Source organism: Pogoniulus pusillus, chromosome 42 (assembly GCF_015220805.1).
Source record: "Pogoniulus pusillus isolate bPogPus1 chromosome 42, bPogPus1.pri, whole genome shotgun sequence".
Classification (NCBI taxonomy): Eukaryota; Metazoa; Chordata; class Aves; order Piciformes; family Lybiidae; genus Pogoniulus; species Pogoniulus pusillus.
In genome coordinates, this window is record NC_087305.1 from 2,143,317 (window position 1) to 2,158,384 (window position 15,068).

General features: G+C 51.7%; 1 protein-coding gene across 4 annotated transcripts in view; it reads left to right on the forward strand.

Annotated features, from left to right (window-relative positions):
* EBF2 (EBF transcription factor 2) overlaps window positions 1–6,706 on the forward strand; it is a 137,585-nt gene extending 130,879 nt beyond the window's left edge. For 2 of the 4 annotated variants that reach the window (XM_064175650.1, XM_064175654.1), the window contains 2 exons: window positions 1,152–1,319; window positions 6,136–6,706. In XM_064175650.1, coding sequence (XP_064031720.1) covers window positions 1,152–1,319; window positions 6,136–6,602 — 635 coding nt within the window. In that variant the 3' untranslated portion in view covers window positions 6,603–6,706. Of the gene's footprint in view, window positions 1–1,151; window positions 1,320–5,816; window positions 6,032–6,135 lie in introns of those variants that run through there. The other 2 variants (XM_064175652.1, XM_064175651.1) reach the window with 2 other exon arrangements.
* The last annotated feature ends 8,362 nt before the right edge of the window (window positions 6,707–15,068 follow it).

Below are 15,068 nucleotides of genomic sequence, written 5' to 3' on the forward strand. Positions count from 1 at the left end.
GACCCCTTCTGAAAGCTCTCACTGCTGGCAGGGACTGCCCTGGACCCCTTCTGAAAGCTCTCACTGCTGGCAGGGACTGCTCTGGACCCCTTCTGAAAGCTCTCACTGCTGGCAGGGACTGCTCTGGACCCCTTCTGAAAGCTCTCACTGCTGGCAAGGACTGCCCTGGACCCCTTCTGAAAGCTCTCACTGCTGGCAGGGACTGCCCTGGACCCCTTCTGAAAGCTCTCACTGCTGGCAGGGACTGCCCTGGACCCCTTCTGAAAGCTCTCACTGCTGGCAGGGACTGCTCTGGACCCCTTCTGAAAGCCACAGACCCTGTGTGTGTGTGTGAACTGCACTGCCAGGGGCTGACAGCTGCCTTCTGGGGGAGCTTCCTCTGGGACTCCCTTACCTTGGGAACCAGAAATAGAGCAGTGATGGAGCTAGGCTCTGGAAGTCAGCATCCCTGTGTTGCCAGTTCCTAGCTGGGCCATGTGTGAGTCACTTTTCCTTTCATGCTCTGGTTTGCCTCTGGCAAGAGTGTGTGTGAAACAGATAAGCAAATATATGCATTTGAGGCTGCACAGCTACTTCTGTACTTGTTTATTTACTGATTATTGAATTATTTACCTACAGTGCAGCCAGCTTAGGGAGGGGAGAGCTCCCAATAATGTCATGATACTTTCCAGATACTTCCTTAAAAAGAAGCCAGTTTGAAGCCAAATCTAAGCAGCAGCTTTAAACCCACCCCCCCCAACTCCAACCAAGGAGCCTTCGTGTTTAAAAGCTCAGAAGGCACAGGAGTCACAGAAGCATTTCAGTTGGAAAAGACCTTCAGCATCATCAATCCAGCCATGACCAAAGCAGATTCCAAAGCAGTCTGAGGGGACAGCTTGTGACTCTTTCCTCTTTCATAATGATTCTCTCTCTCTCTCCCTTGACATTGTTACCATCTTCTGATCCCTTCACCCTCGCTTTTCAAACCTCAGACTCTGTCTTGCCTGGCCTGCTCAGTACAGCCCCCTCTGACTCACCACAAACAGCCAAAGCAAAGTGAGGGTGGAGCCCTTTTTAAGAAGTCAGAGTTTCCACAAGTGAGATGTGGTGGGCACCTTTACCAAACTTCCACAGTGACATTTCTGATGGGGAATCACTTTCTTCTTTCACAGTGATGTCTTCAAGTCCAACAGTTGGCTCCTCCAGCACTTCTTCCATCCTTCCATTCTCCTCTTCCGTCTTCCCTGCTGTCAAACAGAAGAGTGCCTTTGCTCCTGTCATCAGACCCCAAGGGTCTCCTTCTCCTGCCTGCTCTAGTGGCAATGGCAATGGGTTCAGAGGTAAGAAATGCACAAGTGATGCTCAGCCCTCGTTGGTGCAGGGAAACACTGCACTGGCTGCCCTGGTCCTGCAGTGAGGAGCTGACCCAGTCTAGATGGGTTAAGGCAAAGCTCCCAGCTCTGCCTGCTTGGATTTAAACCAGCAGGGCACAAACATTCATTTGCACCAGGAAGAGTTTGCCCCACACTGCATTTCAGTACCAGCTCTTTTGTCAGGGTTGACTTCTCCTTAGGCTTTTGGGTCTTGTAAAACAAACCTCTGCCCTGCAGAGCTGACCCACAGCTCTCTGCATAACAGCCATGGCCTGAAACCTGCTGCTAGGTTTAGGCTCATACTGGGAATTGAGCCCTCGAGGCCATTTATAGCCTTTTTAAGAGGGATCTGCAAAACAAATGTGAGCATTAAGATAAGAATGGAAACCTGTGTGGAATTCTTTCCTTTAACAGGCTGGGGTGGGGCACACAAATACACTCCAAGTCTCTATAAAAAAAAGGCTTTATGGGGCTTGAGAAGTCATCTGGCTCCTTCAGACCCAACTAGAGATACCACAGAAAACACAGCTCTGGGAATTCACCACACCAGGAGCCAGAGGTGACTCTCAGTGTGCCCCACAAACCGCACCTGTGGCTGCATTACAAACCCTTGAGCCAGGCCACAGGGACTCACAGTCACTGTGATGGTTTTATAGCCTAAGGGAGCCCCAACTGTGCTGAGCAAACCCAATGACACCTGACAAAGCCAACGCAGAAGTTTCTGAACTGGCTCCATCCCCTGCCACAGCCACAGCACCCTTGGTGCCATGGCACAATGAGAGACACTGCTCTATGTCTGGCAGTGCACAGGCAGCAGAATGTCTTTCCCCCTCAGACCAAAGAAGATGAGGAGAAGAAGAATTTGAAGCCCTTTTCTTTTAATCCTTAGGTAAAGAAATTTTTGTTGGCCCAGCAGTTGTGCTGTGTGACACAGCCAAGCCATGCAGAATGCCCTCAGATAAGCCCCTGTGCCTTGTCTCTTGTCTGCCTCTTCCACCTGCCATCTGCTAGCCACTGGCACAGCCTACCAGCCCATGAGGGGTAGAGAACAAACAGCAGCCCGTAGTGGCCTCCACTCACTCCTAGATGTTCTCCAAAGTGAGAGCAGGTGACCCCAGTCAGAGCTGTGGTGCCATGGTGTGTGGCAGGGCAGGTTCACAAAGGCACTGGGAGGATGCCACAAGAGTTGGGGCTCTGCAGCCTGGAGAAGAGAAAGCTTCCAGGAGACCTTGGAGTGGCCTTGCAGGATCTAAAGTGGGCTCTAGGAGGGCTGGGGAGGGACTATTGACAAGGTCTGGGAATGGCAGGAGGAGGAATGGGTTTGAAGTGGCAGAGGGGAGATTGAAACTGGATGTTAGGAAAGGGTTGTCTGCAGTGAGGGTGGTGAGAGACTGGCACAGGTTACCCAGGGAGGTTGTGGAGGACAGAAGCACCCAATGTGATCAAAAATCTCCAGGGGAGATTTAGGCTGGAGGTGAGGAGAAAGTTCTTCCCTGAGAGAGTCATTGGCCACTGGAATGGGCTGCCCGGGGAGGTGGTGGAGTCGCCGTCCCTGGAGCTGTTCAAGGCAGGACTGGACGTGGCACTTGGTGCCATGGTCTGGCCTTGAGCTCTGTGCTAAAGGGTTGGACTTGATGATCTGTGAGGTCTCTTCCAACCTTGGTGATGCTGTGATACTGTGATCATCTCTACTGCCAAGCAAGACAGCCTGACCTGTGCCCTTTGTACACAGGAGGGTTGTGATCATTGTGAATAGCAGCCAGTGCAGGTGCCTGTCACCCCAGCAGCAGGGCACTGCCCATGCTGGAGTATTTATCCCCCCCCCAAAATTCTCCAACCTTGTGACCATTTTAATCAGGACTCCCAGCTGATAATTGCAAGCTGTCAAGGTTAATACAATAAGGCTCATCTCTAATTCCTTTTCCATTTCCCTCCAAGAAAAGAAAAGGAAAAGAAAAGAAAAGACCCTCTGGGATAATGACTCTGGTTTCTATATTCCCAACTCATCAGGGAGTGTCCTGCATTGAACCACCTTTATTGAAAAGTTACATCGATTCAATATCTAGTAATACAGGCAAAAATAATTACAGCTTTGCTAGCAGTGTAAGACCTTAATCCAAACCTCACAAACATTCAATAAAAGGAGAGACAGGCTGGGAATAGGCTTCTGACAGTGCAGCCCCACAGGGGAGAGGAGGTGGGGTGGAAATGGACAGCCTGGGGTATGGGAAAAGAGAGAGAAGCACAGAGCAAAGCCCCTGCAGATGAGCTGTGGAAGGCCAGGTGAGAATTCCAGGCAATATTCCTCAGCCTGCTTGTGCTTTGCTGCAGAAGGAGGTGAGGCTGCAACATGGGCTGGAAAGCAGGGAAACAGGCAGGCTCTGTGGTAGCCAGGTGGGGGTTGGTCTCTTCTGCCAGGCAAGCAGCAATAGAATAAGGGGACACAGCCTCAAGTTGTGCCAGGGCAGGTTGAGGCTGGATGTTAGGAGGAAGTTGTTGGCAGAGAGAGTGATTGGCATTGGAATGGGCTGCCCAGGGAGGTGGTGGAGGCACTGTCCCTGGAGGTGCTGAACCCCAGATTGAGAGCCCATTTGATTTGCCATTGGAATGGGCTGCTCAGGGAGGTGGTGGAGTCACCATCCCTGGAGGTGTTGAAGCCAAGCCTGGCTGGGGCACTTAGTGCCATGGTCTGGTTGGTTGGGCAGGGCTGGGTGCTAGGTTGGACTGGCTGAGCTTGGAGCTCTCTTCCAACCTGCTTGGTTCTATGATTCTATGTGTGTCCTTTTGAGGTACTCCTACAGTTCCACCTGAGTTTGTCCTCTGGAAGGTTCTGTTCTGATGCCTTCTGAGGAGTCTCTCTGCTGTGGATCACTGACAGGACAGGTTTGGGCTGGGGGACAACAGTGAGGAGAGGAAAGCAGGGACTTGCTACTTGCTAAGGAGGAAAGGAAGGGAGGCAGAAGAACTCACCAGAACCTCAGGGGCAGTGACAGCCTCCCCCTGACTGCAGAGGGCACTTTTGCCGTTGCCATCACTCGGCTGAGTCTGAGGCTGCTGGGTAAATATCTTCAATTCCACAGCAAGAATGAAAGTCCCCTCCCAGCTCAGGAGCTTGCCAAAATGCTGCAAGTGTTCTTGAAATGCTGCTGAAGAGGCATGGCAGAAAGTCAGGCTCTGAGCTGCTGGGGGATTTCCTTGATTAAAAAAATGAAAATGATGTTGATAACAGCACCAGGGAGAGCCTTAATGCCAGTGCAGCCTCTGCCCCTGGGAGCAGAGCTTAAACTGCTCTGGCAGCAGCCCTTGCACATCTCAGATTCAGCCCCTCTGGCTGTACCAGGCTCTGCTGCCTCCCTGCACACAGACAGAGCCTGGCTGCAGTGCCAGGAGAAAAGAGCAGCCACAGGCTCTGGCTGTGTGAGTGCCTCTGGCTTTGCTGCAGGCAACAGACCCAACCAGGCTACCTGAGAGCAAGAGCTCAGGTCATAGAATCACAGAATCAGGCAGGGTTGGAAGGGATCACAAGGAGCAGCCAGTGCCAAGCCCCTGCCATGCCCAGGGACACCCTACCCTAGAGCAGGCTGCACACAGCCTCAGCCAGCCTGGCCTCAAACACCTCCAGCCATGGGGCCTCAACCACCTCCCTGGGCAACCCATTCCAGCCTCTCACCACTCTCCTGCTCAACAACTTCCTCCTCACCTCCAGCCTCACTCTCCCCACCTCCAACTTTGCTCCATCCTCCCCACTTCTGCCACTCCCTCACAGCCTCAAAAGTCCCTCCACAGCTTTTTTGGAGCCCCCTTCAGATGCTGGAAGGCCACAAGAAGGTCCCCTGGGAGCCTCCTCTGCTGCAGCCTGCACAGCCCCAACTCTTTCACTCTGTGCTCACAGCAGAGCTGCTGCAGCCTCTGAGCATCCTCCTGGCCCTGCTCTGGACACTCTCCAGCATCTCCACATCCCTCTTGTCCCAGGGGCTCCAGCACTGGCTGCAGTACTCCAGGTGGGGTCTGAGCAGAGTGGAGCAGAGCAGAGGGAGAGAATCCCCTCCCTGGCCCTGCTGGCCACACTTCTGCTGCTGCAGCCCAGGCTCTGCTTGGCTTTCTGGGCTGCAGCTGCTCCTCCTGGAGCTGACCTGGCTGCTTGTGCCTGCAGCAGCTTGGGATAAGTTACAGGATGGGAGCAGCAGAGGGATGAGTCCCTCCTCTCCTCCATCTGTTCAAGGACCACAGTGGTGACTCGAGCAGGACCTAGCACATTGTCCCCAGGCTGTGGTCACTCTCAGGCTCACCACCTTAGTTCCCACCAAAGCCCCAAACCCACTTACAGTCCCTGAAGCTGCAGCTGAGGCTGCAGACAAGGCCCCTGCTGCTCTCCATGGCTGCACACAGAAGGGCTCAGGGCTCAGAGATCTTCTGTCCAGAGAAACTTGCCAGAACTTAATCTTTGTCACTTTTCTCTTTCAGCCATGACTGGTCTTGTCGTGCCCCCGATGTAAGCCAGAGGCAGCTTTGCTCCTCTGCCTCTGCCCCTTTTTTCCTCCTTTTTTCTCCCCCCCCCCCCATTTTTCTTTTACAGCACAAAACTACTTATTGTGATGGACCACTAAAAGGAAAAAAAAATAGCACTACAAGCTCTTTTTTGGGGGAAAGCCAAGCCCAAGGGGTGTGGGGGGGGGGGGGGGAAACAAAACCCCAACCCCAACAAATCATCATTTTTATGGACTGGACCAGCCAGAATTCTGCACCTCTCACCTCTTTCATATTCCTGACACAACCACGGCAGCTCCTCAGACCCTGGGAGTGAAGACTCAACCCAGAGCCAGGACAACAACGCTGGCAGGAGGGGAGCCAGAAGCTCAAAGTCATCCTTGCCAGCCACCAAGCCTTCCTCAGCTTTGTAAAATAGGAAAAAGGAGAACAGAAATTGGCCAAATGAAAGGAATAAGAATAAGAATAACACTTCAAGCTTGCTATTTTGGATACAATTTGTTTTACTTTGTAATGGGGATGGGGGGGGTGGGGGTGGGGAAGGAAAAAAACACAAAGAAGTTGAAGTTTCTATTTTCTACAGAGCCTTTCAGAGATCAATTTAGTTTATGCAGGGAAAAAATAATAATAATAATAATAATAATAACCAACAAAAAGAAGAAACAAACCAAACCAATTCAACAAACAGGGTACCAGCATGGGAGAATTCCTAGGCCAGACTGCCAGGAGATGGACCTTTGGTGTATGTGTGTATTTGCTTAGAGTTTAACCTCTTAAGGGAGAACAACAAAATAAATGTAAGATTGTTTTACAATTATTTAAAGAAATAAACTTGTAACTTATTGTATGTAGAGGTAGAAATGAAACCCTCTTTTGGAGCTCTTTTTTTTTTCCCCCCTCCTTTTCCTTCCCCCCCCCCCCCCCCCCCCCATTCCCCTTTCCAGTTGTACAATGAAGGAAAAAAAAAGAACCAACCAACAAATGATGCAAAAATGGAGTGAGAAGGTTGAGGTTTATTATTGCTCACCTCTTCCTTCCTCCCTCCCACGAGGATTGCTTCTGGTTAGCAGCACCAGCAGAGACTTTTACACCTTTGCATCCTCCTCACCTTTCGGTTTTTGTTTCCATTGAACTAGTCAGGGACTAAGAGGAACTGGTGAGCTTCAAAGCCTCACTGGCAAAGGAGTGGCACTTAGGGATCTGAGCAAACCCAAGTTTTCCATGAGGTACTGAGTTTGTTTTCTGTATGAGTGAGGAGGGGCAGGGTTCTCTGTCTCTCCAAGTAGTTAGAACACCTCGAGTTCAGTTATAGTCACCCTACTAAGGTGCATTTATCAAGGGTAAATATGTATTGGGATAATTTATGCACTTTTATCCTGACTCATTAAAAATGGTAAGTATTTTCCAGTTAGATGCTGAAATTCATCAAGTTGATTGATTGCTTCCAATTTTTTCCCCCCCTGTGTTTTTAGCTTCAAAAAAGAAAAAGTTTATTCTCTTTTGCCTCTCCTCTCCTGACATTGGCAGGTGAGGACATATCTGCTAAGAGAGTCACCACTTCCCTGACTAACCCAGAGCACACAGGGAAGGATTTGCTTATTGGAAAGCCATTTTTAGAGGAAAGAAAGACACTAAGTCAGCTCCACTCCTTAGCACCCCCTCCCCCCCCTCTTTGTAGCTGCAGGAAGAGTTGTTCCTATGGCAACATCTTTGTCTTGACAAATAAACCCTCAATATGTGGCCCCTGGAACTGTTCTTGTCCATGTGTCTGGTAGTTTTGGTGGTGGGTAAGTAAAAGAGTGTCCTTGGGGTCCCTTAGAGATGGTGGAAGGTGCTGGAGCCACAGCTGCACAGCTGGGACAAGATGTGTGGCCGAGGTGGTGTGGAGCTAGGTAGGGTAGGGGTAGGGCTAGAGCAGAGCATCTCTGTCGGCATCCATGCTTCAAGCCCAGCTGTGATGAGATGTGATCAAAGGGCTTGGTGATGTGTGTGGCACATGACCTCCTCTGGGTGACTCTGCTCTGGCAGGGGAGTTGGACTCAGTGATCTCCAGAGGTCCCTTTCAACCCCTACCCTTCTGTGATTCTGTGAGCAGGTCCCCCCCCTGCAGCTCCCATCTCATAGAACAGCTTAGGGCAGGAATGGGAGTCAGAAGCAGATTTAAAGGGAGATTTGGTGGCAGTGATGTGGTTTTGAGAGGCATGAATGGAGCCAGACAGTCAGGCCACTGAAGGTGTCTGCATTCCAGGAGAGATGAGATGAAACAACTCACCATTAATGCTGGTGGCAAGTTCCTTGGTGCTGCAGGCTCTCTGCATGCCCTGCATGCTGTCAAGAGCAGAGCAATCACTGGTGGCCAGCAGGAACCAGCCTGGAAGCAAAAAGTGACCTCTGAAACAGGAGAGAGCCAGAGGAGCTGAGTCTGGAGTCATAACTGTGCCGTGGGACAGTCTCCACTGGCGACACAAGAGGGATCACTGAGAGGAACAAAACCCCCTCCAAACCCACACAGGGATCCACAGGTACCAATATCCCAGCAAGCTTGAGACCTGGAGGTCCAAATTCCCAGGTGGAATTCTGCTTGTGTACAGGGGGAATGCAAACAGACTGAGCATTATCAACAGAGTTGGGATGAGAACTTCCATAGCTTTCAGTGAAAGTTGCCAGGCACCCAGGGACAGAACAAGAGGACACAGCCTCAAGCCTCAGCCAGGGCAGGTTCAGGCTGGATGCTAGGAGGAAATTCTTCATAGCAAGAGTGATTGGCACTGGAATGGGCTGCTCAGGGAGGTGGTGGAGTGCCCATCCTTGGAGGTGTTTAAAAGGAGACTGGATGAGCCATGGGTTAGCTAACTAGAAGGGTTAGGTGATAGGTTGGACTTGATGATTCTAGAGGTCTTTTCCAACCTGGTTCATTCTGTGATTCTGTGTGAATTCTGCATCCTGGATTTCCAATACACACCTTGCTGGAGCAGGCTTACTTCTGAGCATCTCCCTGCTCCCATTGGGACCTACTAAAAGGGCTCCAAACAGCACCAAACATTGATGATGGCTTCACTTTACCCCTTTCTCTTCTCTGTTGGCCTGTTAAAATGTTATCAGCCTTGCTTAGCCTCAAAATCCAGCACCAGAGAGACAGAAAATTCCAGCCCAGGTGCTGAAGAGCAGCAGCTTGCTGCCTGATCTCACATTGGGTCACAAACAAGATCTTCATTACAAAGCTCTCAGCCAGGAAAGTTTCCAACTTAGCTGAGCCACTTCAGAGGTGCTGCTGTTAACTGCCCACCCTTCTTTTTGTTCTTCTTTAGTCATCACAGGCACATAAAAAAAGATCACTGAAGTCCTGGGAAGATTCAGGTTGAAAGTGAGAGGCTAAGAAAGGAAAGGTTCTGAACCACTCCACATTCCTTTCTCACAGTTATTTTTACTAGCTCCATCCAGTTGCTCTGCAGTGGGAGAGCCAAGAGCAAAGATGAAAAAGAAAACCTCTCTAGAAAGCTACTTCAGATCCTTCTCTGAGAAGAGGAGAAGCAACTAAGTGTAGCTGCCCTTGTCACTGGCACCATGGGAAAGAACAGTTTCTGGTTTGACCTGAGCCAAGCAAAAGCCCCAAGAGCAGGAATGGTTTGGCTGTTGGAGTTCAGTCATGCTTGGCAATCATCACACTCAAGATGAGAACAGACCTTACAAAGCAACAGGTGTAAGTGAACACAACCATGAGAGAAGGACTCTTGGGCTGCCCAGGGAGGTGGTGGAGGCACTGTCCCTGGGGGTCTTCAAGAAAAGCCTGGCTGAGGCACTTAGTGCCATGGTCTGGTTGATTGGTTAGGGCTGGGTGATAGATTGGACTGGATGATCTTGGAGGTCTCTTCCAACCTGGTTGATATGAATATGAATATGACTTTGGCAGTGGCAAAGCACCCAACAGAAAGGAGCAGTGATGGGAAAATGACTGTGTGAGGATTTAGTCAGTCTGACAAAGCAAATCTGCCCCCTCTTAGCTGTTGCTCTTTCAAGTTCCCCAACAGCTCTTCCCTTGCCACTAGAAAGGTGGTCAGAAGGAGAGTGTTGTCTCATGACTTCTCTTGGTGTAGCATCTTCCTCTTCCTTTGCACATGCATGGTTTTGGATGACCATTTCTTCCCTTCTGTACACGAAAAGCCTCATTTCCCCCTGCTGGGTCGAGCTGGGGTTGGTTGGGGGTTGGTTATTTTGGGTCTCTGCTTTGTCAGTTATTCTGGTATGAAGTTGCTATGCACAGAGCTTTTGTAAAGACAGCTTTCTTTGGGGGTTGTTTACTGTTTTTAATGGTCCTACTTATGGAATAATATCTTGTTTGTAAGATGAATATGTCTACTTCAGTTTGAAACCTTAAATTATCCTAACAACAACAACAACAACAGCAAAAAATCAAACAAATAAATTCTTTTGTACTGTAAACAAGGGGGGGGAATGATCTTGATTTGAGAGTGGGCTGGGTCCAGAGGCAAGGTGTTTGCATTGCTCTTAACTCTGCAGGGTGGAGAACACCAAAGAACATCTCACAGAGTCAATAAGGTCATCCAGGCCAACCAGAGACCCAACACCACTATGGCCACTAAACCATGGCCACTAAACCATGGCCCCAAGTGCCATGGTCACACCCTTGTGGAGCACTTCCCCAGCTCACTACAACACCTCTGATTGTGCTGACAAACTGAGCCCTTTGGCTAAGAGGCCAGGCCAAGCCCAGCTGGTCTTTGCCTGGGGAGTAGATGAGCCCAAACAGCGATGGGCACACTGCCATCTGCATCATGTCCTGCTTGAGAGAGACCAGAGAAAGGCAGCAAGGCTGGGGAGGGGCCTGGAGCACAGGCCTGTGAGGAGAGGCTGAGAGAGCTGGGGGGGTGCAGCCTGCAGCAGAGGAGGCTCAGGGCAGAGCTGATTGCTGCCTGCAGCTGCCTGCAGGGAGGCTGTAGCCAGGTGGGGTTGGGCTCTGCTGCCAGGCAAGCAGCAGCAGAACAAGGACACACAGTCTCAAGTTGTCCCAAGGCAGGTTGAGGCTGGATGTTAGGAGGAAGTTGTTGTCAGAGAGAGTGATTGGCATTGGAATGGGCTGCCCAGGGAGGTGGTGGAGTGGCTGTGGCTGGAGGTGTTGAAGCCAAGCCTGGCTGGGGCACTTAGTGCCATGGTCTGGTTGCTTGGCTAGGGCTGGGTGCTAGGTTGGACTGGGTGAGCTTGGAGCTCTCTTCCAACCTGGCTGATTCTATGATTCCATGATTCTTGACAAGCAGCTTGGCTCCTGCTTGCCTCTGTCCCTTCCCATCTCTTTCCTAGGTGGCTGTTGTGCAAGAACTGGAGTTTCACTTTAATAAATGGAGAAATGCTAGCCCCTGGCTCAGCCACTTAGAGAGGGCAGCTGGGGAATTGCCAGACCAGTTAAAATATTTGTCTCAGTGACAACACACAGCTGCTAAGGTGCAAAGATCTGAAGCTCTAATGGCAGCAGGTTATTTAAGGAGGAATGTCTCATTAACTCTGCTGCAGGACTGGATTAAGCAGCCAGCTGGTGGCCATAGCAGAGGGTGCAGACAGAGCAGCCATGGCAGAGACAGTGTTGAGCAAACACCTCTGTAGATAAGGGGAAGGAGGAAACCCAACACTTCCCCTCCCCAAGTGGAAGGCACCAAACCACTGTCCCTGGGAGGCAATATAAGAAGGCTGGGGGCCAGGGGAAATCACATCTGTTGGCCTGCTCCCTTTGGGTGAAGTTGCAACAACAAAAAAGGGACAGGAATGACCAGCCAGAGCCTGCCCATTGCCACTGCCTTCTCCTGGATGGAGCAAGGTATTCTCTTGGTAGTCTTCTGCACATGGACTTGGGGAAGCTCCTCCTGCCTCATTTGTCATAGCCTCACAGAATGCACTGGGTTGGAAGAGTTCTTCAAAGCTCATCTAGTCCAACCCCCCTGCAGTCAGCAGGGACATCCCCAACTATAGCAAGCTGCTCAGAGCTCCATCGAGCTCGACCTTGAATGTCTCCAGGGATGGGGCCACATCAACACCAGAGCAGCAGGAGAGGGCTTCAGAACTTCCTGGCTGGCTGATTTGCAAAGGAAGTTCCTTAAAAATACAACACAGCTTTCCATGGAACCATTAAGGTTGGGAAAGCCCTCTAAGATCACTGAGTCCAACCATCAAGCCAGCACCACCATGGCCACTAAACCATTGCCCCAAGTGCCATGGCCACAGGTTTCTTGAACACCTCCAGGGCTGGGGACTCCACTGCCTCCCTGGGCAGTCTGTGCCAATCCCTGACCACTCCTGCAAGACAGAAATTGTTCCTCATGTCCAACCTAACCTTCTGCTGGCACAGCTTTAGGCCATTTCCTCATGTCCTACCACCTGATTCTAGGAAGAAAAGCCCAACCCCACCTCACTGTAGCCTCCTTTCAGGCAGCTGTAGAGAGCAATGAGGTCTCTTCTCAGCATCCCTGTCTCCAGGCTGAACACCCCCAGCTCCCTCAGCCACTCCTCAGCAGATGGTCTCTAGATCACACTCTTTCTTTCAGGAGGGCCCTGATGGTATGGTCACAGCCATCACTACTCTCAGTCTAAGTCAGGGTTTCCTAAGACAGGACAATTACTTCAAGGATGAATAGAGCTGGAGAAATATTTCCAGCAGCAAGCAGATGGTGCCTCCACCACCTCCCTGGGCAGCCCATTCCAATGCCAATCACTCTCTCTGACAACAACTTCCTCCTAACACCCAGCCTAGACCTGTCCTGGCACAGCTTGAGGCTGTGTCCCCTTATTCTGTTGCTGGTTGCCTGGGAGAAGAGGCCAACCCCACCTGGCTACAGCCTCCCTGCAGGTAGTTGTAGACCACAATGAGGTCCCCCCTGAGCCTCCTCTTCTCCAGGCTAAACACCCCCAGCTCCCTCAGCCTCTCCTCATAGGGTTTGTGTTCCAGGCCCCTCACCAGCTTTGTTGCCCTTGTCTGGACACCTTCCAGCACCTCAACATCTCTCTTGAATTGAGGGGCCCAGAACTGGACACAGCACTCCAGGGGTGGCCTGAGCAGTGCTGAGCACAAGGGCAGAAGAAGCTCCCTTGTCCTACTGCCCACACTGCTCCTGATGCAGGCCAAGATGCCATTGGCTCTCTTGGCCACCTGGGCACACTGCTGGCTCATCTTCAGCTATTATCTATCAGTACCCCCAGGTCCCTTTCCTCCTGGCTGCTTTCCAGCCACTCAGTCTCCAGCCTGTAGCACTGCTTGGGGTTGCTGTGGCCAAAGTGCAGAACCCATGAGCCTAGTTTGGACCTATCAGGCCTACCACAACAGTTGGGTTCAGTGGCTGCAGCCAGCACCAGAGCAGCCTGGAGAAGGCTTCTCTCAACACTTCCCTGAGACTGCAGGCACTTGATTGAAATTTAGCAGCAGGGTCGCTGTGACACCGCAACTGCTGCACTCATTTCTTTGTCTTTAAAATGCCATATAATTGCTAATGTAATTAGTGCTGGATGCAGAGGGGGGCCCGTGCAATTACCAAGTCCTAAGATCAAGTAATTAATGTTCTGTCAACAAAACAGCAACTGTTTCATTAGCAACTGTCTGGGCCTGCAAACAGACCCACTCGGAGCGTTCCCCACTCGGCTGAGCTCGGCACTAGCAGGGAATCCAAAGCCAGGCCAGCTGGGATCAGCAATGTGCAGGTGCTGGGACTGTGGCAGCCTCCACCCACAGCCACCAGCTCCTTCTCCTTCCAGTAAGGAGTCATTAGTGCTGCTCCAGGAGACAGGATCACATCTGCTCAGTCTGCTTCCAGTAAAGAAGCTTTTCCTCATGTCCAATCTAGACCTCTCCTGGTGCAACTTGAGGCCACTTCCCTCCATGCACCACTGGATACTTGGGAGCAGAGATTGCTTCCATGCTAATGGTCCCTGGTTCTGAATGCTCTCAAGTACTGAAAGCTTGCAGAGGGGTTCTAGGCCAAGTGCAGGGTTCTACACTTTGGCCACAACAACCCCAAGCAGTGCTACAGGCTGGGGACAGAGTGGCTGAGAGCAGCCAGGCAGAGAGGGAGCTGGGGGTGCTGGCAGAGAGGAGCTGCAGAGGAGGCAGCAGTGCCCAGGTGGGCAGCAGAGCCAATGGCATCCTGGGCTGGCTCAGGAGCAGTGTGGGCAGCAGGACAAGGGAGCTGCTTCTGCCCCTGTGCTCAGCACTGCTCAGGCCACCCCTGGGGTGCTGTGTGCAGTTCTGGGCTCCTCAATTCAAGAGAGATGTTGAGGTGCTGGAAGGTGTTGAGAGAAGGGCAGCAAGGCTGGGGAGGGGCCTGGAGCACAGCCCTGTGAGGAGAGGCTGAGGGAGCTGGGGGGGTGCAGCCTGCAGCAGAGGAGGCTCAGGGCAGAGCTCATTGCTGTCTGCAGCTGCCTGCAGGGAGGCTGTAGCCAGGTGGGGTTGGGCTCTGCTGCCAGGCAAGCAGCAATAGAAAAAAGGGGACACAGCCTCAAGTTGTGCCAGGGCAGGTCTAGGCTGGATGTTAGGAGGAAGCTCCTGGCAGAGAGAGTGATTGGCATTGGAATGGGCTGCCCAGGGAGGTGGTGGAGTGGCTGTGCCTGGAGGTGTCCAAGCCAAGGCTGGCTGGGGCACTTAGTGCCATGGTCTGGTTGGTTGGGCAGGGCTGGGTGCTAGGTTGTGCTGGCTGAGCTTGGTTGGAGCTCTCTTCCAACCTGCTTGATTCTAGGGCCTGCCAAGGTTTGTAAGCCTGATGGGGCTTTGGGTTTGGTGAGGCTAATGACTCTGTTGTCCTTTACATTTGATTCATGTCTCCAAGCTGTTCTCTGCTGCCACAGCCCAGCCCCTGTCATGATGTACAAGGAGGAGCTAGATCCCACCCTGGTCTTGTTTTTCATTCTCCTTCCTTTACAAAACTCAGTTTCCCAGCAAGGTTTTTAACCAAGATCTGCCTTAGCTTTTTCCTTGTAGCTCTTTTGCTCTGACAGCTTCCACCCCTCAAAGTGCCCACCAAGGGCCCTGCCGTGTGCCCAGCTCTGTGTGTCAGTGCTTGGATCCAGGCTGCATTGGCCCTACACGACTCAGGCCTCTGCTGTGTAACCTTCAGCACCATCTGCTGGCTTTTTAGCTCCCAGTTTATCCCACCCTGTTGCCCCCCACTCTTTAGCTCTTGCTAAGCATTGCTCATATCCCCTCTGTAGCTGCTCTTCTCCATGCTCTCAGCCTTT